The sequence below is a fragment of the Theobroma umbraticum genome, unplaced genomic scaffold (genome assembly GCF_002168275.2).
Source record: "Theobroma umbraticum cultivar Fairchild unplaced genomic scaffold, ASM216827v3 scaffold_55.0, whole genome shotgun sequence".
In the NCBI taxonomy this organism is placed as follows: Eukaryota; Viridiplantae; Streptophyta; class Magnoliopsida; order Malvales; family Malvaceae; genus Theobroma; species Theobroma umbraticum.
The window spans coordinates 1,957,113-1,980,630 of NW_018397270.1; the positions used below are offsets into that span (position 1 = coordinate 1,957,113).

Here is a 23,518-nt window from a genome sequence, read left to right on the forward strand (position 1 = left end):
AATACGGGGCTTGGTGATTTAGGAAATAGATTAGAAATTGATCAAATTACTCTTAAAAACTCTTTCATTTGCTATGATCCATCGTCTTATCCACCTATTCTTTGATTTATTATTTCTTATCGCCTACCTTAAAAGCACTTACACTTCAAGAATTGTTCTAATCTTCCTCTCTACTGCTTTTAATGCATTTTGTTTTACTTGTTACAACAGGTCCTCTCTTTTTATTAAAAGAACCCTCTTGCACACAACTTTGGACATGTTGAGCCAACTATCAAAACTGGTCTATGAGGAAGATTTGGGCTTTGTTTCTTCCTTTAAAATTTATTTATTTAACATCTTTTAACCTTTAACAATTTGATATATGTGATTATGATTTATATTTGTTTACAAAACAAAGCTAACAATATCAGAAATGTTGGAATGCATCCCGAAGAAGTGGGACAAGGAAAATGAGAAGAAAAAATTAAGAAAAGAGTATTTTCCCACTAATTCAATTACAGCAAAAGAAAAAATCCCAACTTTTTAAATACATTAATTTTCTTGAATTTCCGTACAGATTTACCAAATATTGGGCTAGACCCGAGATATTACTTATATATCGTCATCGCCACTCCCTTAAGCGACTCTTGGCCTTTCCACCTATATTCTTTACCCTGTAGCATCTCTGCTGTTGCTTCAAATATTTTGAACCTCAATCCATGACTTTCCGACTCTTGAATGCTCCTTCTTCAAGCCCAATATCTCTAAGTCTAAGACTCCCTTCGTCTCCGAAACCCAGAAGAGCCTCATCAGCTTCGGCTCCCAGAACAATTCCAGCAACAGACTTTGTCATAGACTTTGGCAAACACAAAGGCAAGATGCTAGGCACCCTCCCTTCTAACTATCTCAAATGGATGTCCAAAAACCTGCGTGCCCGTGACTATGAACACTGGGCAAACCTGGCTGACCAAGTGCTTCAAGACCCTGTTTACCAGGACAGAATAGAGTGGGAGTTCGCTGAGAATGTTTTGCATGGAAACAATGCAAAATTAACAACAAATGACTCTTTCTTATCCGGTAACCAGAGCGCAGTGTCTATGTTGTTAGAGATAAGTGAAAGATTCGGTTGGGATAATGAAGATAAGGCTGGCTGGAGAAAGGTTAACTTCGAGGTTCTTGGGACTAGTAAAGGTGGCAGGATACCGAGAGTTGCGGATATGAACGATGGTGAAAGCAAGAGTGGAAGAGAGGGAAAAGAAGTGAAACCTGGAGATGGGGTTTTAGGAGAGAAGAGGAGGGAGAGAAGGGAGAGAGTGAGGTTGAAGACAGAAGTGAAGTTGGAGATTAAGCAGAAAAGTGGGGATAGTTTCGGACATGGGGTTGATGGTGGTGTCAGGTTGGACAGGAGTCAAGGGTCTGATAAAGATCGGACGGTGGAGATTTACAACCCATTTCCTGGTCGTGAAGCTCTCTTGAAGAAGGTACGTAACAACCGTAGAAGATTTTTGTAGTGTCCCCTTCAGAATGCATTTTAACAGTTGAGAATGCTGTCCATGTATTTCTACAATGTATGTGGATGTTGCTCAAAGTTCTTGGTGATTGGTGATTCTGGTGATCCATCCATGATATTTCCTTTTCAGCAATTCCAGGGGTCTCGGGATGGGCAAAGTTGTATCAATTTATTAGAAAGAAATCTAGGAATTCAAAGATAGTTTAACTACAGTGGCTGAACAAATTGGCATCACAGAGTTATGGTGTTGACCCCCTCCCTCTTTTCCTCCTCTTTCCTAACAATCTGCTACACAGGTCTTACGCTTTCGAACTGAAATTTAGACAACATTTTACTAATGTTTTCTACAATTTTCTTCATTTTCAACGAAATTTCTTACAGCTTATTTGCAGCAAATGTCTCTATCTATTAATGACAGAAAAAGAAAAGATAAAAAGAGAGAAAAAAACTCTACAATAATTGGGAGCCGCCAATCCAGTTCATGAAACACTACAGCAACATGGCTCTTCTCAAGATCCAACTTTGTTCCTGATGATCCCCCTGCAAGTCTGTAACATCCTTGTTTAACTGAAGGATAAATTAGCATTAAACATCTACAAGTCAGGAGCAGACAGGCTTTGCATATCCACAAACCATTCTCTGGTTTGAGTAAGATATGATCATCTTGCAGCATCAACTTACCAAATTAAGTTGATACTTTGATTCTCCAAGCATCACCCGATGGAGGAAAGCATGGCCGTTTGAAGGTCACCAGTTGAATTTCTTAAACAAGCTGGTCAAAAACATTTAGAATGCTAGAACTTAGTTGCTGTATCATGGTTACACCGCAATTTGTGGCAGTTCCATATTTTCTCTGGGCTATAATTGATGCCTGGAGTTGCTTTGCTTGGAATTCCTACTTATGTCCTGCTTGCAGAGACAAGAAAATATCAGCTGTTGTCCTAAAAATCAAGATAAACCAAAGCTATTGCATATAAATAAGTAATTCAGCTCAAGTCAACTGGTTTTCAAAATGGACACCTCATCTCAAAATAATATACTTCACAAGTTTCATAAGTCCTGTGATTAAGCCACCATTTGACTTTCTGTTAATTAACTCACGTGGGTATCACATGATACCCATTTTACCCTTCATGTAGAAATATAAGAAAGAAAGACTCAGCTGATGACTTGGACACGAAAACAATCTAACAGAGAGAGAAATCACTTGTTTAGCTTCATCTAAAAGCAAAATGTGGGGGTCCTTTAGAATTGCTTTTGTTATTGCCACACTCTGCTTTTGTCTACCAGACTTCAATTATTGAATGGGGAAGTAGCATTAGCCCATTTAGCATAAGATCATAGCTCTGAAGCTCAGCCAAGGTGAGTTTAGTCGATGTGAGTTAGGGGACTGGTTGAATGAAAAGCATATCCCTTCTTTCTTATTGGTGAGAACACCTATTTGGGGTTAACCCAAGAAAAGTAAGGTTGGATTGAATAAAATACCCACATTTCAATACTCAACTGATCAGTCCCTCTTCATTCCCATTTCCGGAGCAGAAGAAAAGCAATGGACAAGACACACATAGGCTGATGGAAGCTATGGACTTTGGGAAGCACTTTGAAAGCCATATAAAGGTAGTAAGGGGACATCTTTGGGCTGAGTTAAATAAATCCCACACAAGTGATTACCCAGAATGGATAGCTTTCTACAATTACACATGGTTGAGTTGTGGTATGTGTCCCCCTATATATGGAGTTCGAAGTTCAAATGTACAATTCAAATATAATTATAAAAGTTGAGATATAATATAAGAAATAACCTTGTGGATGAGAAATTAAAACATGAGGTAATTTGTCAATGAACTTAGCAGCATTTGCATGTTCAGCTGCAGCTTTTATCTCTTCGGTGATTTTTGGGTGTAGAGTGGATGAAAAAAATGGAGCAGTCTGGAAACAAGAAAAATCCAACACAAATGAGCTTGGGCTTTTGGGTTTAGGATGGATGGAGATGATGAAGATGAAGATTAACAGGTGAATGACTCGTCTAATCTGTCTTCAAAGAAGGATTTTTGGTGTTTTAGAGTCATAGGCAGTTTAGTGATTTTTCAACCTCCATTAACACCATTTGGTGTTTTAGAGTAGGGTGTCCATTTTAAAAACTAATGGACTTGAGTTGAATCAGGGGAATACCTTAAGGATTTGGGTGTATTTTACTCATTCATATAATGTCAATGGAAAAATTTTTTTGTATTAGCAAAAAGAGAGAGGGGGGAGCTACAACTCGATGCACTAAGATTCTCCTCCCATTTGTCTAGTCAACGAACATACTATGTTTGCTAAAATGTTCAAAACAATCAAGGTTGTGTGGTGATTAAGGTTACTCCAGGCATATTATTTGTGACAGCCAAAACTGATGACATAGGCACATAACTCAACGACGGAGTTGAAGACTAGGTTTAATAAACATGTAAAAAGACCTAGCATGGTGTCAAGAAATAACATAGAGTCAAACCTATCCTAGAAAGTTGTAGGAAAAGTATGCTTCAATTTTGACAAATCATATTAGAGATAAGATATAAAGATGGTCTAAATTAACAGCAAAAATAAGCTTAAATTTTGACAAATCATGTTAGAGATAAGATATAAAGATGGTCTAAATTAACAGCAAAAATAACATTGATGTTTTTCTGTCTTCTAATACAATGGGATTGATAGGATCTTTTTCCTCAAATTCTGGCTTGATCCCTTTATTTTATTTATATCCTATCTTCCTATGAATGCACTCTTTTCTAAGCAACATTACGAGTCTTAATATGAATACTAAGTCTGACGATCTTGCAATTTGAAGATGTTCTATATGATGATTCTCACATCATTCAATTCAACAATGAGTAAAATAAAAATGTTTATCATTAATAAATTGCCTGAACTTTAAATCTATGGAATACAAAGATGTAAATTTATCACTTCTTACCACATTATTGAAGATTTGATGACATCCCCAGCCTTGAGTTTATTTAACTATGAGCTTGGTGCGTAACAAAGATATTCCACCAACAAGACAAGCTGAGTAAGTAAAAACGAATGCCATTAATGATTATGACAACAGTAAGAGGGAGGAAATACAGCTAAAATCCATAACAAAAATAAAAATAGTAAATTAGAAATTAGTTTATTCATTACCATATAGAATTATGTCTACAATCCCTAGACCAGTCATTTGACCACTAACCCAGATGGCACATAGTTTAAGACAAGAAAACATTGAAACCAAATGGGAACTTATATAGCTTATAAGAAAGCAAGAATCTGATGTACATTTGACATCTCAGGGAAATATACACACAAGACATCACTTCTACAAATATATTAAACGGAAACAATATAAATAAACACATATAGAACCCCTCATATCATCCAGTTTCAGTAAGGAAACATGTAATAAACCTCCAATTTGACTTTCATCATGAACCACGGTTAATGCATACGAAAGGTCTAAAATCAGCAACCTATCTATCTGATTGAATGGGCTAGTTAGACCCACATACAACCAAAGTTAATCATAGATTTACAACAACCGATCACTGTGTTCACTTAAACCATCAACTTAACATAGAATAGCCAAATTGAAGGCCTATGCTCTCAATCATCATTCCTCATTTCCCCAAGATAAAAGAATCTCCTTGCCTGCAGATATTTTCCATAGACAAATCAACCTCTTATATGCTCATACTTGCAAACAGTTATCAATATACATAACTAAATGCATAATACACATCTAAATTACTTAATACTTGTTTGAGACGAGAAAATCGATGCAAAAAACTATAGTTAGTTAAATACCAGGATGATGTGCAGCATCAGAAGGACGTTAGTCAACCAGATTGATGTCCTTTTGAGTAGAATGACAATAAACAAAACCAATACTCCAACTCTTCTGTACCATCAACATAAATTTAAGTGTCTAGAAAAGTTCTTGTAATTTGTAAATAATGCTGCATCTCCTACATGAACAATATAATAAGATAGCTTGACCCTTTCAATGTGGCTGCAAAAGCACCCCTTTCTTCTCTGTAGAGCTCAGAAGGCTGTATGCTGGATCCTTTACTGCACTTCTTTTGTCCATTAATTTACGTGTCTCCCAAGCATTTTCCCATGCCCCAGCTCTTGCATATATTCCAGCTAAGGCAATGTAGTTAACTGACTTCTCTGGATCCATATTAAAAAGGTGCGCTGCTGCTGCTTCTCCTATAGACATGTTGCCATAGATGTTACTAGCCCCAAGCATGGCACCCCAAAGTGATGTTGTAGGCTCAATGTTCATCTCATGTATCAGATTATAAGCAGCTTCTAACTGCCCTCCACGTGCAAAGAGATCAACCATACAGGAAAGATGCTCAGCTCGGGGTAATATCTTGTATTTGCTAACCATTGCATTAAGTAATTCTAAACCTTCATTAACCAGCCCAGTATGGCTACAAGCAAAGAGAAGGGACAAAAAAGTTACATCGTTTGGCTTCAACCCTTCATGCTCCATTTCCTCATATAATGCAATTGCCTCATGTCCATATCCATGCCTTCCATATCCAGCAATAAGTGACGTCCACGAAACCACATTTCTCTCATCCATTTCATTAAATACCTTATTAGCATCTTTTATTTGTCCAGATTTTGCATACATATCAATTAGAGCATTGCCCATTGCCAAATCACTACTTGGTTGACATTTCAAAGAAAAAGCATGGATCTGTCTTCCCAAGCTCAGTTCTGCTACATTAGCACATATGTTAAGAATAGAGCACAATATCATATTATCCATTCCCATTTGCATTGAGTTTATTTCTTTAAAGAGATCCAAGGGATCCCTATTGTGCTTGCCTTCACGTGCAAAGCTAGCGATCAAGGCTGTGCAAGATATAATGTCTTTCTTTGGCATATTCCTATATAACCTAGAAGCACACTGTAGACTTCCACATATAGAATAAGCATCAATTAGTGATCCAGCCAACAAATTACATGATTCAAACCCCAGTCGGGTGATCAGTCCATGTACTTGGCTGACCTTCATGAGGCCACCCTCCCCAAAGGAGACTCTTAAAACACTACCAAAGGTAAAGCAATCAGGGATCTTTCCTGTTGAAGCAGAGTGTTTCAGATAATTTCAGACTGCTTTTTTTTTATCTTTTTATGTTAAAAAGAGTACGCAACAAGGAGATGCCAAAATCAGACAATGTCATAAAGGCAATTGATAAACTGTCAACAATGTCAAGAATATTCTAATGGAGAGAGCAAGATTTACTAGTTACTAACATATGGATGGGAAGTTTCAGATTTATCTTTAATGACCAAGTGTTCCTATTGATCTAAGCCTGGATTAGCTTATACATCACATTTATTTCTCTCTATTAAATTTAGAGTTAATTATATTTTTGGATCATCTAATATCTTGAGACTTTTTATTTTTGTCACCCAACTTTGAAAAGAATATTTTGGTCACCAATGTTTATAAGTATTATTGTTTTGGTCACTCAACCAATAAAATATAACAGACCTCCCAACTCACATTCTACATCAACATATCTTAGCTAGGTGACATATCCAAGTCAGCCACTATACAACATGGTAATATAATTTTTTTCCTTAAAAAAATAATTCCTTATTTTTTAAATTCCTGTTAAAAGAAATTATTACCACGTGGACTTAGCTACATGGATATGCCACTAGTTATGGTATGGTAACATGAAATGCCAAGTGGAAAGCCTATTATCTTTAATAGCTGATGGACCAAAACAATAGCACTTATAAATGCAGGTGATCAAAATATTATTTTCTAATGTTAGATGGCCAAAACAAAAATTTTCAAAAGTTCAGTGACCCAAAAAGTAATCTACTCTTGAAGTTTATGCCCCACAGCTTTTTCTTATAAGTCAATAGTATTTAATATCAGAATGTGTTATGCATCAAGGTTAATATTACAATAATAAAAAAATTTAATTAAATAAAACAAAAACATAGTAATTGCTACAAAGAAAATACATTTTAATATTATAAAACTAAAACTAAGGCTAAATACTCATTTTAAGATCTAATAATTGTTAAATTTTTCATAGCAAAATTTAACCTATTATTTCGATTAAATTAAGTTGCAACCTTTTCCATCTATCCATTTAAAGAAAATTGATGATAAAAGTTATTAAATTACCATTAAAAGAATTAATAGAGTCAACTTTGTATTTGTTAACTTTGGTCATATTTTCTTTAAATGGATAAAAGCTAAAAAATTACATCTTAATTTGAACAAAATAATAAGTTAAAATCCTGAAATAAAGAATTTAATCAATGTTATATCTTAAAATGTGCATTTAAAACAAGTTGTGAAAGCAAACCTTCTCTCATCATTTCTCTAAACAATTGAAATGCATCATCAGGGAATCCTTGAACAGCAAATCCACCAATCATCACATTCCAGGATACCAAATCCCTTCCTCCCATTCCATAAAACAACCGACTAGCATCCTCCATGTTTCCACACTTTGCGTGCAAATCAAGTAACCCACTCTGCACAAACAGGTTCATGACAAACCTCCCTTTCTCAACACACCCTTGAATTTGCAACCCTCTTTCCAAACACCTCAAACCAGTACAAGCTTTTAGTGCACTCCCATAGCTGAACTGATTACCCTTAAAACCCCCTTTTCGCATCTCCGAAAATACCATCAAGGCATTCTCAAAAAACCCATTCTGGGAATACCCTGAAATCACAGCCGTCCATGACACAATAGTTCTTTCACTCATTTTATCAAACACTTTCTTTGCAGCAATCATGTCACCAATTTTGGCATAAGAAATTATTAATTTAGTACCTAAATGGACATTAGAAATAAACCCATTTGTTATAATTTGGCCGTGAACTAGAAGGGCTTGCCTTTTGGCTTTAGAATTGATGCAAAGCTGCAAAATTCTCATGTAAAAGGAAGAATCCAATTGAATCAATTTGGAATCTTGTTGAATTTCACCTCTATTGCACAAAGATTTCGTGCCTCTGAGTTGGGTTCGGTTAAGAAAGTGGATGGCTTTAGCTCTTCTGGTACGGACAACATTCATGGTTTTTTTTTTCTGGAATTCTCAGATGAACAGAGAACTAGAATATCACCATGCTGGTGAGGAAAGCAACGTTCAACCACAAAAAAGAAGGAAAAAAACAAAAGGGAAAGCAACGTTAACCTAACCTCTATAGTTACACGACGTCGCTTCTTGTCAAAACAGTTCTTTTTAAATTCATTTTGTATACGGTAATTTTCTTTTATAGTCTCACCTCAAACGATCACGTCGTACAATTTTCCTATCTCAGCTCAGCTACTCTCTCTCTCTCTCTCTCGTCAAAGCTCAACCTTCTCAGCTGAAGAGTGAAAAGAAATAGGGGAAAACCAAAAAAACCCAGGTGATATTTTCTTTTCATTTCTCATGCATTTCGTCTGTCTAATTTTTTGCACTATTTTAAGTTTGGTTCAATCATCTTCCTACTGAATGGTAGTAGTTACTTGATGCACTGAACACCGACTATACGTCTATTTTCTTCCTCAGTTTATGATTATTGTGTTTATGGGTCGGCTTAAAGTGCAATATGTGGTTGTGGGACTAAATTTGAATAGTTAACAATCAAATAAAAGCTGGGTTTTTATCATAATTCAGCCCGGTTGTTAGAAAGGCTTTTCTGGGCTTCGTTTTCTTAACAAGCTGTCTTCATTTTCATGAGCTTCGTGCCAGTTTCTTAATTTTTTTATTTTTGTTGCCATTAACTTGTTCTGTTATGTGATGGACTGATTTTGTATTCTGTTTTGAATGTTTATTTGATATAGTTTGTCATCAAGATTCTTTCTTTGTATTCAATTTCCACCAATCCTCCTTTCAGGACATCTTGAATTTGTCTTTCTTTCTTTCTTTTTTTGTTCGTTTACAGAAAGACAGCTTCAATTTGATTGCTCTGATTACTGTAAACAATCCAAGTGATGCAATTTCTTAGTGAAGAAAGAAAAAATTATCTAATGTTTTCTTGCAGTCATCATGCTCTCCCTAGGCTGTTTTCTACCCTAAATTAATGGAGATTATGAATCCTGTATGCTTCAAGCACATACTATTTTGTTTTATATGTCATTGTTCTAATCAGAATGCTTTCAGGTTGCATGTATTGACTTGTCATATTTTAATCAATTTATTACATCTCCATCTTCCTGAAATGGATTCATTTCTGGTTCAATTTATTCATGTATACCCATTAGTACCATGTTGCTTCTGTCTTAGGCACTTCATGTTTCATATGGTGATAGGAAGTTGCTTCCAAATTTAGTTGTTTTGCTGTAGAATGTTTATGAAATTGACAACAATATGGTTTCTTCATTGCTTTATTGTCACACCCATCACGCATTGAATTCTGATATTCTTGTTAATTATTCGTTCAAATGGTACGAGTAATATAATGGACACATCAAATTTGCATGGAATAACAAAACTTAACTTAGGCAGCATGCATGTTGACTAGTTTGGTCAAATAAACTCTGATGAGTGGAGCTATTTTCAGTATAATGGAGTAGGTTGTGTTAAGATCTCCTGATTAGAGAAGTTGGTTGAGAATCTGTGGCACTTGTATCTTAGTGCTTCCTACCGTGTTGCTTGAGGGAATTTTTTTTTTTAAACTATTAGGCCCTGGTATAGATTCTATAAATAGGCAGTTAAGATGCAAAATATTGTAGTCAAGCTTTTGATTGCTTATGGTAGATGATTTATACCATAATCACTTTGAATGCATTTTTAGCATAAAGGTCTTTCTTTCTTTTTTTTTCCCTTTTCTTTTACTGGGGGTCTTTAAAGCTCTCATAATCTAATCTTATTATTGCTAGTTTCGGAGGAATTTTTATGTATTCTTTCTCTAATCTTTAATCTGATTACCTTCTTTTCTCTCTTTTCAGTTATATTCTGAAAATATTAACATGATTTTATTAAAATTAAAATGGAGCCTCTACTTTCTATGGCATCAAAATCTTATATTGTCATCTTGACCGTTATCCTGTCTTGAGAATACTATTTTTCTGCCTTCCACGATTTGAGCATAAATTTTGTCTAGGACATTTTAACATGAAGAATATTTCATTTCATTTGCTGTTCATTTTCCTCCCTTTTCTTTTGCAAAAAATTGATCTCCAAGAGTTGGCTTTTTCTTTGCAGAATTGTAATGTCCAATAATAGGGATAATGACACTTCAACATCGGTTAATAATTCATTTGGAAAGCTTCCTGATCATCTCCTAATTGAAGTTTTCATCAGAGTGCCAGTTTCAGAGTGGGCAGAATTATCTTGTGTCAAAAAACAGTGGGCCAAATTGTTTTGTGGAGAATGCTTGTGGCAAGCTGCTCTAATGAGAACATTTCCTATGGCCAGCCAAGCTAAAAGGTGGCCTGGACCTATCCCTCAAGGACTAAGCAAAAGGTTGAATGGACTAGCAATGCCAGTTGTTCATGCTTCATATTTTTTTCCTCTCCCCTCCCCTCCCCCCTGCCCTTTTCCTCTTCCCTCATGATTTTCTCTCCTCCCCCTCTACCCCCCTTCTTTTCCTCTGGGCTAAGTTTAGTGATTCCTTTCTTTCCTGTACTATATATAAGGCAATTGTTCAATGAAATTTAATTTTTCCTAATTTTTCTTTTACACTTAACAAATCTTAGTGGGTTGTGCAAATTGCTGTAGGACAACTGGCTTCTTAAAGATATAATATTTCTTCCATTTAACTTGGAGATTTAGAATTACCTGTCATTTATACCTACTTTCTATTCCTTGAAGCCTTTCATAAAGCTCTGTTTGTCTTTTCAAGCGATAAAATTCATAACTATTTAAAGCAATAAAAAATCTGGAGTATTCTTCCTTTTTTAACCCAGGAACACAGCAGCCATACTTATCCTTTAGCCTATGTTTTGCTACCGATTTCAGAAAGATGAAGTCAGTGCTATCACTTGTAGCAAGTGAGATCCTAAAGAAAATACCTACTGAGCAGACTACATTATTATTGAATTTGATTTCCTTTGAGTAACTGCTATCTTCATTCTTCTTTTCTGTTTAAGGTAGAATCTAAGCAAACAATATTAATCAGCTTTTGGACATCACAAAATCATTTTTTGAAGTCTTATCACATTATAATTAACTGTTTCTTAAGTAGTTCAAAAATGTTTCCTTCTAACCCTTTTTGTTAAGCTTGACTTGATTATAACAGTGTTGCCTAATATTTCAGGAGGTTTGCTGCTTTATATGTTAGTAAACACATCTTTGCTCTAGAAAATGAGATAGATGAGATTGTGGGCCATACATATTTATTTTTGAAAGAGCAGCTTGAACTTTCAACTATGCCACCTCCTTCTGGGGTACTTCATGGAACCATAATTGGTGTGGCTTCTATCCTCTTCTGGTTCTTGCGCCTACAAATTTTTTAATGTTTCATAAGTTGATATATGATTCCTTTTATAAAGGTGGAAGGTTTTATGGATTTATTTTCTATTGATGTTTCATGGGCATCTATGTTAAATGTCTGCTTTCTGTTATCGGAATGCTTCATTCTTCTATTAATGCTTTAATATGTTTTATTCTTTGTACCATTTTAATTTTTAAGAAGCAATTGTTCTTCCTAAAGGTTGAATGATAATAACAAATTAGCATGACTTATTGCTGGATACTTGTTTCGTGCATGATCCCTTTCCTTTTCATGGTAAGCAAAATGTTGTATTATGCATTCATGATAAATGCATCTTGAATGTCAATCTCTCATGTTATGTCAGTGAGTTTTGATTGGGTAAATAAAAATGATTTCTGCTTAAAATCTAGTATAGCATTCCGTTTGTAGTGTCTGCTTATCCATCCTTAGAAACTGCATTTGAGATTTAGACTGCTCTAATCTTTTGCATCTTATCTCGTCATGTAGTACCAGTATCTTCTTTCTGGAATGACAAAAACATGAGTCCATCACTACCTCTTATTTTTCTCTGTTTTAGCAGATCAATTTATTGCTTGTGGGAACTCAAGAGACATCGCCCACAAGCTTGCTTCACAGATTTGGCTGGCAGTCCTTGATAATTTGGAGGAAAATCAGCACACATTTCTTTCACTTAAGCACCTTGCTCTGGAGGGGGACGTAAGTTGTTGTATAGAGCCCATTTTTGTATAAATGTGTATATGATATTTGTATATGTGTGTACATGAACATGTGGCAAACAAGAAGCTGCACATGGAACAACAAAAAAGACAAGACTGACCTGTTCATGGCACCAAACTTGCAAAATGGAAATGATATAGGGTGGGGTAGGAGGGGGACGAGGAGGAGTTTGATGATGATATGGTGTCTGCAATTTGATTTAAAGTTCTTTTGACAATAACAATCTGTTTGAAATCTCATCAGCTTCCAAATATTTAAAAAATTGACATGCAGGTGTACTATTTTTTTCTGATTCCTCTTTTCATTTTCTGCAGGTTTTTCTTCCATACCCATACTCTAGATCAATTGAAGTCCAATGGAAGGTGTTTGAGAAGCTTTTCACCGATTTCCGTGACTGTCTCAACCGTGCAGATTACTATGACGTGCTGGCAATGGCAAAGAACAAGTTTCAACCAATACCGTCTGCATGGCTAGGTTACTAGTGTTTCAAAACTATGCGGTGGATCAATTTATCCAGAAAAGGAGAAGGAGTATATCATGGATTAGGCAAGCCAATTTGTGCATATGAACACAAAGTATTTACCTCCAGCCCTGCTGCATTACTAGGTACCATCATTGGGTAAAAGATGTCATTGCCCTGTTCCATAAACAAAGTGTACATTGTGTTCTATGAATCAACAATTGTTAAAAACTGTTGAATACCACAAACTTATGTAAATTCCCATACCGGTTAGTTTATATTTTTCAAATAAAAATAAATAAAAAAGAAGTAATTCTTAGACTTACAGTTGCACATGGTACAGAACACATTTACATGTCATATTGTGAAAGAAACTTGATACATATCACATGGCATTTTCAATAGGATTACTTTTGTATTTCTTCTTCAGCATGCAATTATCAGTAAAGCCATCCTACTTGTAACAAGTATTTGATATTATTCTCTTGTAGCTACATGCATATACAACAAGATAGTCATGATTTTAGGGTTTTCCTGAGATGCAGATTTTCTGGCAAATTGTTTGGCAACTCTTATCTTATCTTCATGTGAAGTAGCAGGTAAATTCGTTGAAGCTACACTGTTAAAAAGCAAATTCAATTACAGTATGTTTATGAGCACGGATGTTGATTAACTTAATTTATAATTAAGTTCGAGTAGGGTTCAGGTAGGAAAGCAATAATGAAACTATTATCCGTCATAGATTCGGTAAGTGGTCTTAGGATGCTTATTATTCAAAGTCAATTATAAATAATTAATTTTTAGTTATATATATAATTTATTATTTATAAATTTCTTATAATCAATGCAGTACTTATTAAAATTTATTAATTATTTTAAATATAATTTTAAACATTATTTTTTTGTAAATTAACTTTAATTTATTAATTAAATTTTTATTAATCATATACGTAAAATTTGATTTTAAATTTATTTCAACCCAATTGGGTTGTACGGACCGAAAGGAGAGGAGGATATCAACATGATGACCTGTTAATTCAATAATAAATCCTTTTATTCTTTGGTGTGTGGATTGGGAATAACGCGGGAGCATAGAAGGATAAAATTGTCTAAAAATAATAATTTTGGGATATTGCTGTAAATTAGAAGGGCAATTTTGTGTACTTTTCGGCTTTGTTTTGTAAGAAAAAAAGAAAAATCAAATTAAAAAAAAAAAAGGTAAATGAAAGAAAAATCAAATAAAAAAATTGGACGTGTTTGGACCCGGGGGTTGACCATTTCCTATTAGCATGTGTATTTCTTTCTTTCGTTTGCATTCCCATTAGCATTTCCTTCATCAAATACCAAGCCTCCTCTTCTTTTTCTTCTTGGCTGCCTTAAACACATTTGATTTCAATCCCAAGGCCAAGCCAACTCTTGTCAGACACAAATATCAAATCAAATCAAATCAAATCAACCGAAGCAAGAGGTGTGCCGGTGCCGGCATCAGGTTCTCGCTTCTCCCTTCTGCGACAATTTGCTTGTTTTTTTTTTTTTCTTTCTTCCGAATTTCATCTTAATTTTCCATTGAAATTACCGGCAAATCTTCATCGTTGGATTTTTATTTTTATAATTAGGGTTAGGTTTTTTTAATTTTCTAGCAGATCATTCCTTGGAAATTTATAAATTCTTTACTTTTTCTTCTCTATGTCAACATTTAAAAGTATAGAAGTTTGTATTTATAATTTATTAATCCATCCATATTGGTTTCAATTTTCGGTTTGTATTTGTGTGATTGATGGTGTTAATTTTTATTAAGAGCAGTATTCAGCTTTTGGTTCATTTGGATTAGCTTAGGTACTGTTTGGTTGTAACTTTTATGACGACGTACTTTTTAGAAAAAAAAAAAAGCATTTGGATATGAAAGTTCGATGATAATTTTGAAGAATTAACGTTAAAAGTGCTTTTTTTTTTTTTTTAAAAAAAAGTATTTTACTTTTATATAGAACAATTATGTTGGAATTAGTGGTGTAGTTTAGACTTTTATTCGTTTCTAATCAATGCATCATGATTTTGCTTTCTATCCTTTTGCTTTTACTTTTTCTGGAACTTAAGCTGTTAATTAATAGCTGCAGGGTTGAGGTCAGTGGGCAGTATTCCTCAATGTTTTAGAACAAAAAGGGTTCATGATTGGATCCTTTTGTTTGCCAACTGCAATGGAATCAGCTGCTTTAAACTTAGTTAATGCCACTTTAAACTGGGTCACTTTGGCTTTGGATGCCCCTTCTGCACGAGCTGTAGTGTTTGGAGTCCACATAGGAGGTACCCTCACAAAAATCTTAATTACATGACTCTATCTTTTCTCCTATTCATGCTTTACGCGTTTATCATTAACGTTTTCAAGTTTGTTTATAGGGCATTTGTTTGTGGAGGTGCTTCTTTTGGTGGTCATTCTTTTTCTGCTTTCCCAGAAAAGTTACAAGCCTCCTAAGCGACCGTTAACAAAGAAGGTGTGTTTTGCAATTCTACTTTTAAATTTTGATTTCCCCCTTGGGTACGTACTACTTCATGTTTATGTGGTGGGGATCACAGTTCTGTGAATCTATTAATGTGCTATGTGTATTCAATATTTCATAGCTAGGATTTGGCTGATCATTTTATTTGGACCAGAATGTTTAATGATTAAAAGAATTTTCTTTCATGGTTGTAGTATGATTTGTGCTGCATATTTGAAGCCATACTACCATTGAAAATTGTTTGACAGCTTTTCAAATCATATCCTTTTTCAACTCCATTTGATGAAGGACTATATCTTTGAAAGGTCCAACAATAGCAAGCCATTCTTTACTCCTTTTCCATGTGTAATCTGCGTCCTAGCTTCACCTCTTTTTGTTCTTTTTGCTTGAGTCAAACTGTTCTTGCATTCTGCGGTGAATTTTATTGAATAAAAACGTTTCAAGTTCACATGTGCATATCATCATTGGATTGTCGCAAGGTAGCCATATACACTTGTACCTTTATGTTTAAGCATAAAAGTTTCTGCTGAAGGGTTTGGTGATGTGTGTTGGATCAAGTCCCTTGGTGTTCTAACAATTGATATGTTTTTACTATTATACTAACTTATCTAAATGGTGCATCTGTGTCAGATTGTAATCTTATACTGTTCTATGATTGATATGCTTTTAGTTTCATGCTTGTATATTGCAGTTTCCTTATTATTCTTTTTGATGTCGGTGCTTTTGCGTTAGCCTAACATTCCGAGAAGTCTCCCAAATGTCTGTAGGAAATAGATGAGCTATGTGATGAATGGGTTCCAGAATCTCTTATTCCTCCTATTACTGAAGAGATGCAGAGTGAACCCCCCGTGTTGGAAAGGTGAATATAATTGTTATCTTTGCATTATTTGAATTGCATTTGACTCTTGAAAAATTTTGGTTCTACTTACATTTATTCCTTTCCTCCTCCATTTTGAAGATTTGGGAGATATGCGTTTTGTCCAAGTATTATTTCCATGTTTTTTCTCTCCCAAACTGAATGGATTTTGTTTCCAAATAATGTGTGCTTTTTTTTTTCTTTTTTCTGTCATTTAATTTCTTCCCTAATTTTGTTTTCATCTGGAATCATAATTATATAAGTATTTCTGTATGTTATTTTTATTAGTGTATGCCTTTGCATGGGAACTTTATAGAATTTTGGTAACTACTCATGAATTGTTATATTAGTTAAAATACTCAAAGTGAATTCTTTTCCAAAGGTGTCCTAGCTTATGAGTCTATCCTTATGCAGTGCTGCAGGGCCCCATACGATAATCAATGGCAAAGAAGTTGTGAACTTTGCTTCTGCAAATTATCTTGGATTTATAGGGCATGAGAAGTTACTTGTGAGGATTCTATCGCTATTATATATTTATTCTTCTATTTTGTTAACAGATTAAGGACCAGAGAATAAATTACAAAAACCCTATATCAAGATAGCATAATGACTATCCTCTCCAAATTTTCTTTAAAAAATACACTCTCCCTCTTGATGTTTCCTAAGAATATACATTTACCTTGTCTTAAATTTGTTTATGAAAGCTGTTGAATATTATTAAAAAAGCTGGCTTCTCAAAGTAGAAGTGTATATTTTTAAAAACTTGGTGGAAGTTATAACCAGACCATGTTTTCAAGGGGATTTTTGTAACTAAGATATGAAAATATGAATTAATAAAATGTGTTATTTCAGGAATCATGTACCTCTGCATTGGAGAAATATGGTGTTGGTTCTTGTGGTCCTCGTGGATTCTATGGAACAATTGGTAAGCATCAATAACAAAGCATCTTTAAATTTTGCACTTTGGAGGTCTCTTCCTAAACTTCTATAAGAACAAGATTCGGATTGTGACAACCTTCTGTTGTTCAGATGTCCACCTTGATTGCGAGGCCAGAATAGCAAAGTTTTTGGGAACACCTGATTCCATCCTCTATTCTTATGGGCTTTCCACCATGTTCAGCACAATCCCATGTTTTTGTAAAAAGGGCGACATAATAGTTGTGTAAGTAAAATACTTTTTACTGCTTTAATTGGTTAAATATATGGCTATTAGCCAGAATTTGATATGGTAAGCTGTGGAATGGATAACTTGTGAAATTGATTGATTTACTCTTTCTTTCTCCTTATTTTGTTATGCTCTTGCTAATCCTCTCTCAATTTTTGCATCGTGAGATAGAATTTATTGCTTAATGCAACTGAAATTCCCAAGCATGGCAATGGAAATTTGTTTCTTCCTTGTATCCCACTGGAGCTTCTTTTACTGAATTAACAACTGGATTGACTCATTGCTAGATGGTTTCACAAGCCAGATTATAATATGTCTTGCAATGGGCCTGCTGATAAGTGACGCCCCAGCTGTTTACAGGATTGTTAAAACTAAACTAATCAATTATTGTATGGTTTAGAATTATAAAACAAAGTAATTAAATTATGTGTATGAATAATGCTAAGACAGTGGATCATTTTTTTCTTTACTATTTGGTATCGAGGGAGTTGTGGTAGTAGTATCTTCTTTTTTGGGTGTGTCCTATCTAATTACTGATAGACTGCATTGTTGTAACCTTGGAAAGGAAATTTGGAGGAATCCATATGAAGATTGGGTTTTAATTCCCTTTGTTTGATTTGTGTATTTGGGCAGAAAGGAACTGCTGCAATTTTAAAGGGATAAAGCTTGTATTCAGAGGCCCAAATTGCTTTTTGAGTTGTTCCAGCTTTTCATTTTTCTTGTTTATTTTCTGATCTTTGTGCAATGGTATATGCGCGTGTATGATCTTTCCAGTCCATGTGTCCTGTTCTATCATTCCTTGCTTATCTTAGCATAAGTTTGTGTCTTTGCTTTTAATACCTTTTTAGAATCTTTTAGGCGTAGATTTATATCTCATTATTTTATATATTATGTTTGTGTTTGGTTATCCAGCGATGAGGGAGTACACTGGGGAATACAAAATGGCCTCTACCTTTCTAGAAGCACCATTGTTTATTTCAAACACAATGATATGAAATCTCTAGAAAAAACTCTTGAGAAAATTACTGCAGAGAATCAGCGGGCTAAGAAATTGCGGCGCTACATTGTGGTAGAAGCTGTGTATCAGGTATGTTATGTCAGATGTGCATATAAGCTTTAACGATTTGTATCTTTGGTGTGCCCCCGTTGTCCATAAATAGCCGTATCTCTAGGATTTGAATGGTAAATTAGCTGTTGCCTTGAATTGCTGCACAAGAGTCATTGGTATAAATAAGTCTAGTGGTATTTAGATGAAAATTCACACTCAAGTTCCTTATTAGTTTATGATAATGCCTTTGGCTTTTAAAATGTTTTTTCAGTGTTAGCATTAGATTATTTTTAAAATGTTTCAGACAAGAAAAATGCATAGGGTTAGTTCATAAAGTTAACATTTTGTGGGTATTGCATGTCATTTCAGTGGATTTTGTGATCCATTAATTACATTCTCGTCTGCACCATGCTCATCTTTTGTTGGTATATCAAATTAGGAGCAAAGTAGGATGAATGAGTGCTAGAGAGTGTAGCCTTAAATCATTAATTATGTGAAGAACATAATGTTTTTTTTTTAACACCAGAAGCCGACATGACCTTTCAGTAACAAAAAATTTCAGTCAAGTAAAAAGAAATATACCTATCACTGCTTAACAAACTTGCTTAGGCCTAGATTCTTGCAAAATGCAAATATCATTATTTGATTGTCCTAGCGAATCATTCACACCATATAGTCATCTTTACTTTTTCTTTTTCATCTTCTTTTTTTTTTTTGGTAAATATACCTTAAAAGGGCCATACCCCAACATTTTGAAGTCTTTTATATGTTGATATGTTTTTGGAGCATCCAAGATTTGTATCTTGTTAAGAGTGGTTATCTTTAGAAGTTTGAGTAAGTTGATGAATAGAAGACTAGTTAGACAGATTTCATGGATGAGGAATATAAAAAAGTGACAGCAATAATGTTGGATGGGGCTTCTTTATAGAATCTTCAATGCTCTTCAGATTCCAATCATATGGGATAAGACCAAGACCAAGGTTGAATTTATTATTAGCTTTCAGTGAGTAGTGAATAAGATGGTTCAGTGTTCCAATTCCTTTTCTTCACTTGAGCTTTCATTTTTTTTTTCTTTCTGTATGCATGCACACCACTTGTACATGCATTTATTATATGTATATGTACTCCTTAGGAAGCTTCTTCTTCCCTGTTGAGGATTACTTGAGCTGTCAAATTTTGCAATTTTGATGTCATGGAAACTGAGGTTCCACGCCCAAGATGTTTCACCTGAAGTGCATGTGTAACATCATGTTTCATATTTGTAGTCATTAACTATTTTCTCACTATTCAAAGTGCACTAATTGCGTAACCAATAAATAGTCGTGACCTGTTTTGCTGTTGCGATGGTGTACTTTTATATGTGTTTAGTTGGATATTTTCCTTTTATGGAATTGCTGTAAAGCGGTAATCTTCAATCTATGGAAGTTTTAGTGTTCATTTTCTTTTTCTTAACTGGAACTTTCCATTTTTGTAGTTTTCTGCATGCATACATGTACATGCATTTATCATATGTCTATGTATTCCTTAGGAAGCTTCTTTTCCCCTGTTGAGGAATGCGGAGTACTAAGCTGTCAAACTCTGCAACTGTGATGTTATGGAATTGAGGTTCTATATGAAAGATGTTTCACCTGAAGTGCATGTCAGAACGTCATGTTTCATTTTGTAGTCTTAAAACAATTTTTTCACTATTTGAAGTTTACTAATTGCAAAATCAATCAATAGTAATGACCTGTTTTATTGTTGCAATGGCTTGCTTTCATATGTGCTTGGTTGGTTATTTTCCTTTAATCGAATTGCTGAAAAGCAGCAATCTTCAATCTACTAACGCACTTAACACTTACAAGGTCTAAGAGCAGTTATAGATTTTGTTAATCGTCCCATCTGTGGTACTTTCCTTGATGTGCATTTGTTTCTCACACCCATCTCAAAGCAGAGTTTGTAAAAAGACTTTGGTACATATGATGAGACCTGGAACCAACCTTGCAAGGCTGCTTTTCTGGAAAAAATCATGAGGCCCAATGGGTCAAAGTGGATGATACCTTGTAGTGGTTGGTTCAGGTCATTAGATTGTTTCTTTCTTTCCTGAATGTAAATTTGACGTACTGGATCTAACCCTTTGATTGTTAAATATGTAGAATTCTGGTCAAATAGCACCTTTGGACAACATCATCAGGCTGAAAGAGAAGTATCGCTTCCGTGTTGTATTGGATGAGAGTAATTCATTTGGTGTACTTGGCCGTACAGGAAGGGGTCTCACTGAATACTGTGGGGTTCCGGTGTGTTTATAAAGTTTTTTTTTTTTTGGTGTGTTCATAAAATTTGTTACATTCTTATTGTTGCGTTGATTCTGTTAGTGATTAATGGTTGCGCATATTGCAGATAGAGAAGATAGACATTGTTACTGCTGCTATGGGGCATGCATTGGCGACAGAAGGAGGATTCTGCACTGGAAGTGCTAGAGTCATTGATCACCAAGTTTGTACACTTTACGCTAAGACCTTTTTGTATTACTGAATAATGGAAGTTCTGCCTAGTCTTACCCTTTATTACCATTATTTTAACAGATAGCCTTCCTATTTCTCTTTTAAAAGGCTAATGTTTTTCTGATCTGTGGCAGCGGTTGAGTAGTTCTGGGTATGTCTTCTCTGCATCTTTGCCCCCATATTTGGCTAGTGCTGCAATTACTGCTATTGATGTCCTAGAACAAAATCCTGAGTTGACATCAAAGCTGAAGGAAAACGTTGCCATTTTATGGAAAGGTTGGTTTGAGCATGCATTTAACTTTTCTGTATGGTTTTAGGGATTGACTTCAAAGTCCTTTGTTTCTGTGATAATACACATGTTGTGATTTCAAGTAATCTATGATATAGGCCTAGCTCTAGGACTGCTAAGAGCTAATTTAAAAACAAAATCAGACAAAGGAAAATACTTGGAGATTTGGAGCAAAATCCAAAGTCCTGGTGCTATTAGGAAGCAGAATAGAATAGAATCTGATTTTTATGCTTGTTTAGGGCTTGAAATGTGCCTGCTTAGTTGAGAATTAGGACAATTAAAGTACACTAAAAAGGTGTGAGTGCTTTAAGGTCTGTGAGCAACAAAGTAAGAGTAGTGGAACCTAAGTTTGATTGGTGTTGAAATGTTAGTTTGGAGTGCCTAGGAATTGTAATCATATCAGCCTAGCAATGCTGAATATGAAGTTACTTGAGCTACAGAGAAGTTTTTTTTTTTTGGCCAAGAGTTGCAGAAAAGTTTTAAGACCATTTAAAGTATGCAAATCAAACCTTAAACTGTTGATTATTTGATCTAAAAGTATCACAACACTTGAAAAAGAATTTAACTTGTGTAGTTGATTATTTGACCTAAAAATGTCACTGTCAAACTAGGGCACCTCCCCTTCCACCCCACCCTAACCCCTACACATATTATAGTGCGGAAAAGAGAATAGGGTACATTGGATACATGGTTGTGAGTGTTTTCTCAACATTGAATTCTCCATTTTCTGAGATCCATATGGAGCTTATGTCAGCACCGTGGTGACTAGAAGTTGATATTTTCTCATTAACATATGTAACATGCCAACATCGGATCAGAAAGCACCTTGCAGGGTGTATTTGTTAAAAAAATGTCTTCCTTATTATTTTCCTTGCGAAAAGAAACATTTTCATATGAGACACCCTGATATTTTCTTATTAACTTTGAAAACATCGGTAAGTGCCTCGGTTATTTACTTCATTGTATACTCATTTAATATTGTTTAGTTTTTAAAAATCAAACATTTTGTAGTACAAGCCTTCCTTTGGTGGTAGATAATTGCTGAGAGTGCAAACAATGTTTGGTGATTATTGTGTAACTGACACAAACCATTCCTGGCTCTGAACCTGTTGTGAAAATGCAGGCCTGTCAGATATCCAGGGGCTTTCAGTAGCAAGCAATCCGGAATCACCCGTTGTTTTCCTTCGACTTGAAAAATCAACAGGTTCGGTGAAAAGTGACCTCCAGCTCCTGGAAGAGATTGCCGATCGTGTAAGTTCACAATTCTTTTGCTCCATCTTAGTAGAGTCCTGTGATTGGTGGATGCCTGAATGGAGTTTTATCTGCTGATTTGAAACATTTGCAGGCCTTGAAAGAAGATTCTATATTTGTAGTGGTTTCAAAAAGATCAACGCTTGATAAATGCCCCCTGCCTGTGGGAATTAGACTGTTTGTTTCTGCCGCCCACATAGAATCTGACCTGCGCAAGGCATGTTCCTCATTGAAGAGAGTTTCAGCTGAGGTGCTGAGCTTGCAGGATCGTAGATGATTGCCGCGCATGTAAAAATCATTTTCAAGACTTTTTTGTTTTTAGCTGCTTTGGAAGATTTTCTCATGAAATTGTCTCTATTTTTTCTTAGAAATTTCCATTCACAAGTAAATTATTTTCATTGTTCATTCTACTTTTATTATTTAAAATTTTGTGATCCTATCTACCCATTTTAATTGTTATAGTGTTAATGGTGTTCTAATGTCTCATAAAAAAAAGGGTAAAACCAGTAGTCTAATCCCTCAGCTTTATTTTTATTTTTTAGACTTAATTAAAAAATTTTAAATAAATTTATATTTTTTTATTATATTTTTTTAATCAAATAGATTTTGAGGATTAACTATTATTAGTTACAATGTTATTAACTTTTTGACTTATTAAAAGATAAAAGTGAGAATATAGAAAAGTCTCATTAAATATTTGTTATTACACATTAGTACTTTTTTTCAAAAAAAAAAACTTTTAATTTATAAATTCTTAAAAATAACATTATTACACAATGTTATTAAAAGAATTGTATTTGGATATAATT

General features: G+C 34.6%; 4 protein-coding genes across 9 annotated transcripts; 3 read left to right on the forward strand and 1 right to left on the reverse strand.

Annotated features, from left to right (window-relative positions):
* The first annotated feature begins 521 nt into the window (after positions 1-521).
* On the forward strand, positions 522-1,548 carry LOC110426295 (golgin family A protein). The gene has a single exon (XM_021441496.1). The coding sequence runs from the start codon at positions 699-701 to the stop codon at positions 1,488-1,490; it is 792 nt and encodes a 263-aa protein (XP_021297171.1). The 5' UTR covers positions 522-698; the 3' UTR covers positions 1,491-1,548.
* Positions 1,549-1,729: 181 nt separating this feature from the next.
* On the reverse strand, positions 1,730-8,689 carry LOC110426293 (pentatricopeptide repeat-containing protein At3g20730-like). 4 transcript variants are annotated; one of them, XM_021441490.1, is made up of 5 exons: positions 7,858-8,689; positions 5,315-6,604; positions 4,446-4,537; positions 2,171-2,395; positions 1,730-2,037 (listed from the first exon to the last, which is right to left on the reverse strand). In XM_021441490.1, exons 1-2 carry the CDS (start codon positions 8,573-8,575, stop codon positions 5,511-5,513), a joined length of 1,812 nt encoding a protein of 603 aa, XP_021297165.1. In that variant the 5' UTR covers positions 8,576-8,689; the 3' UTR covers positions 1,730-2,037; positions 2,171-2,395; positions 4,446-4,537; positions 5,315-5,510. The 4 variants fall into 4 exon arrangements, with proteins under 4 accessions (XP_021297165.1, XP_021297166.1, XP_021297164.1 ...); XM_021441491.1 differs by having other exon boundaries at positions 1,730-2,056; XM_021441489.1 differs by having other exon boundaries at positions 1,730-2,395.
* Positions 8,690-8,773: 84 nt separating this feature from the next.
* On the forward strand, positions 8,774-13,443 carry LOC110426297 (lipid-binding serum glycoprotein family protein). Its single transcript, XM_021441497.1, has 5 exons — positions 8,774-8,912; positions 10,694-10,954; positions 11,748-11,899; positions 12,505-12,641; positions 12,977-13,443. The coding sequence occupies exons 2-5, from the start codon at positions 10,701-10,703 to the stop codon at positions 13,142-13,144; spliced, it is 711 nt and encodes a 236-aa protein (XP_021297172.1). The 5' UTR covers positions 8,774-8,912; positions 10,694-10,700; the 3' UTR covers positions 13,145-13,443.
* Positions 13,444-14,395: 952 nt separating this feature from the next.
* On the forward strand, positions 14,396-23,156 carry LCB1 (long-chain base1). Of its 3 annotated transcripts, none has more exons than XM_021441494.2 (13): positions 14,396-14,611; positions 15,231-15,423; positions 15,517-15,611; positions 16,385-16,476; positions 16,888-16,981; positions 17,326-17,398; positions 17,503-17,635; positions 18,551-18,725; positions 20,822-20,962; positions 21,066-21,161; positions 21,304-21,445; positions 22,582-22,709; positions 22,804-23,156. In XM_021441494.2, exons 2-13 carry the CDS (start codon positions 15,288-15,290, stop codon positions 22,984-22,986), a joined length of 1,488 nt encoding a protein of 495 aa, XP_021297169.1. In that variant the 5' UTR covers positions 14,396-14,611; positions 15,231-15,287; the 3' UTR covers positions 22,987-23,156. The 3 variants fall into 3 exon arrangements, with proteins under 3 accessions (XP_021297169.1, XP_021297168.1, XP_021297170.1); XM_021441493.2 differs by having other exon boundaries at positions 14,397-14,611; positions 15,237-15,423; XM_021441495.2 differs by lacking the exons at positions 14,396-14,611; positions 15,231-15,423 and having other exon boundaries at positions 15,538-15,611; positions 16,367-16,476.
* The last annotated feature ends 362 nt before the right edge of the window (positions 23,157-23,518 follow it).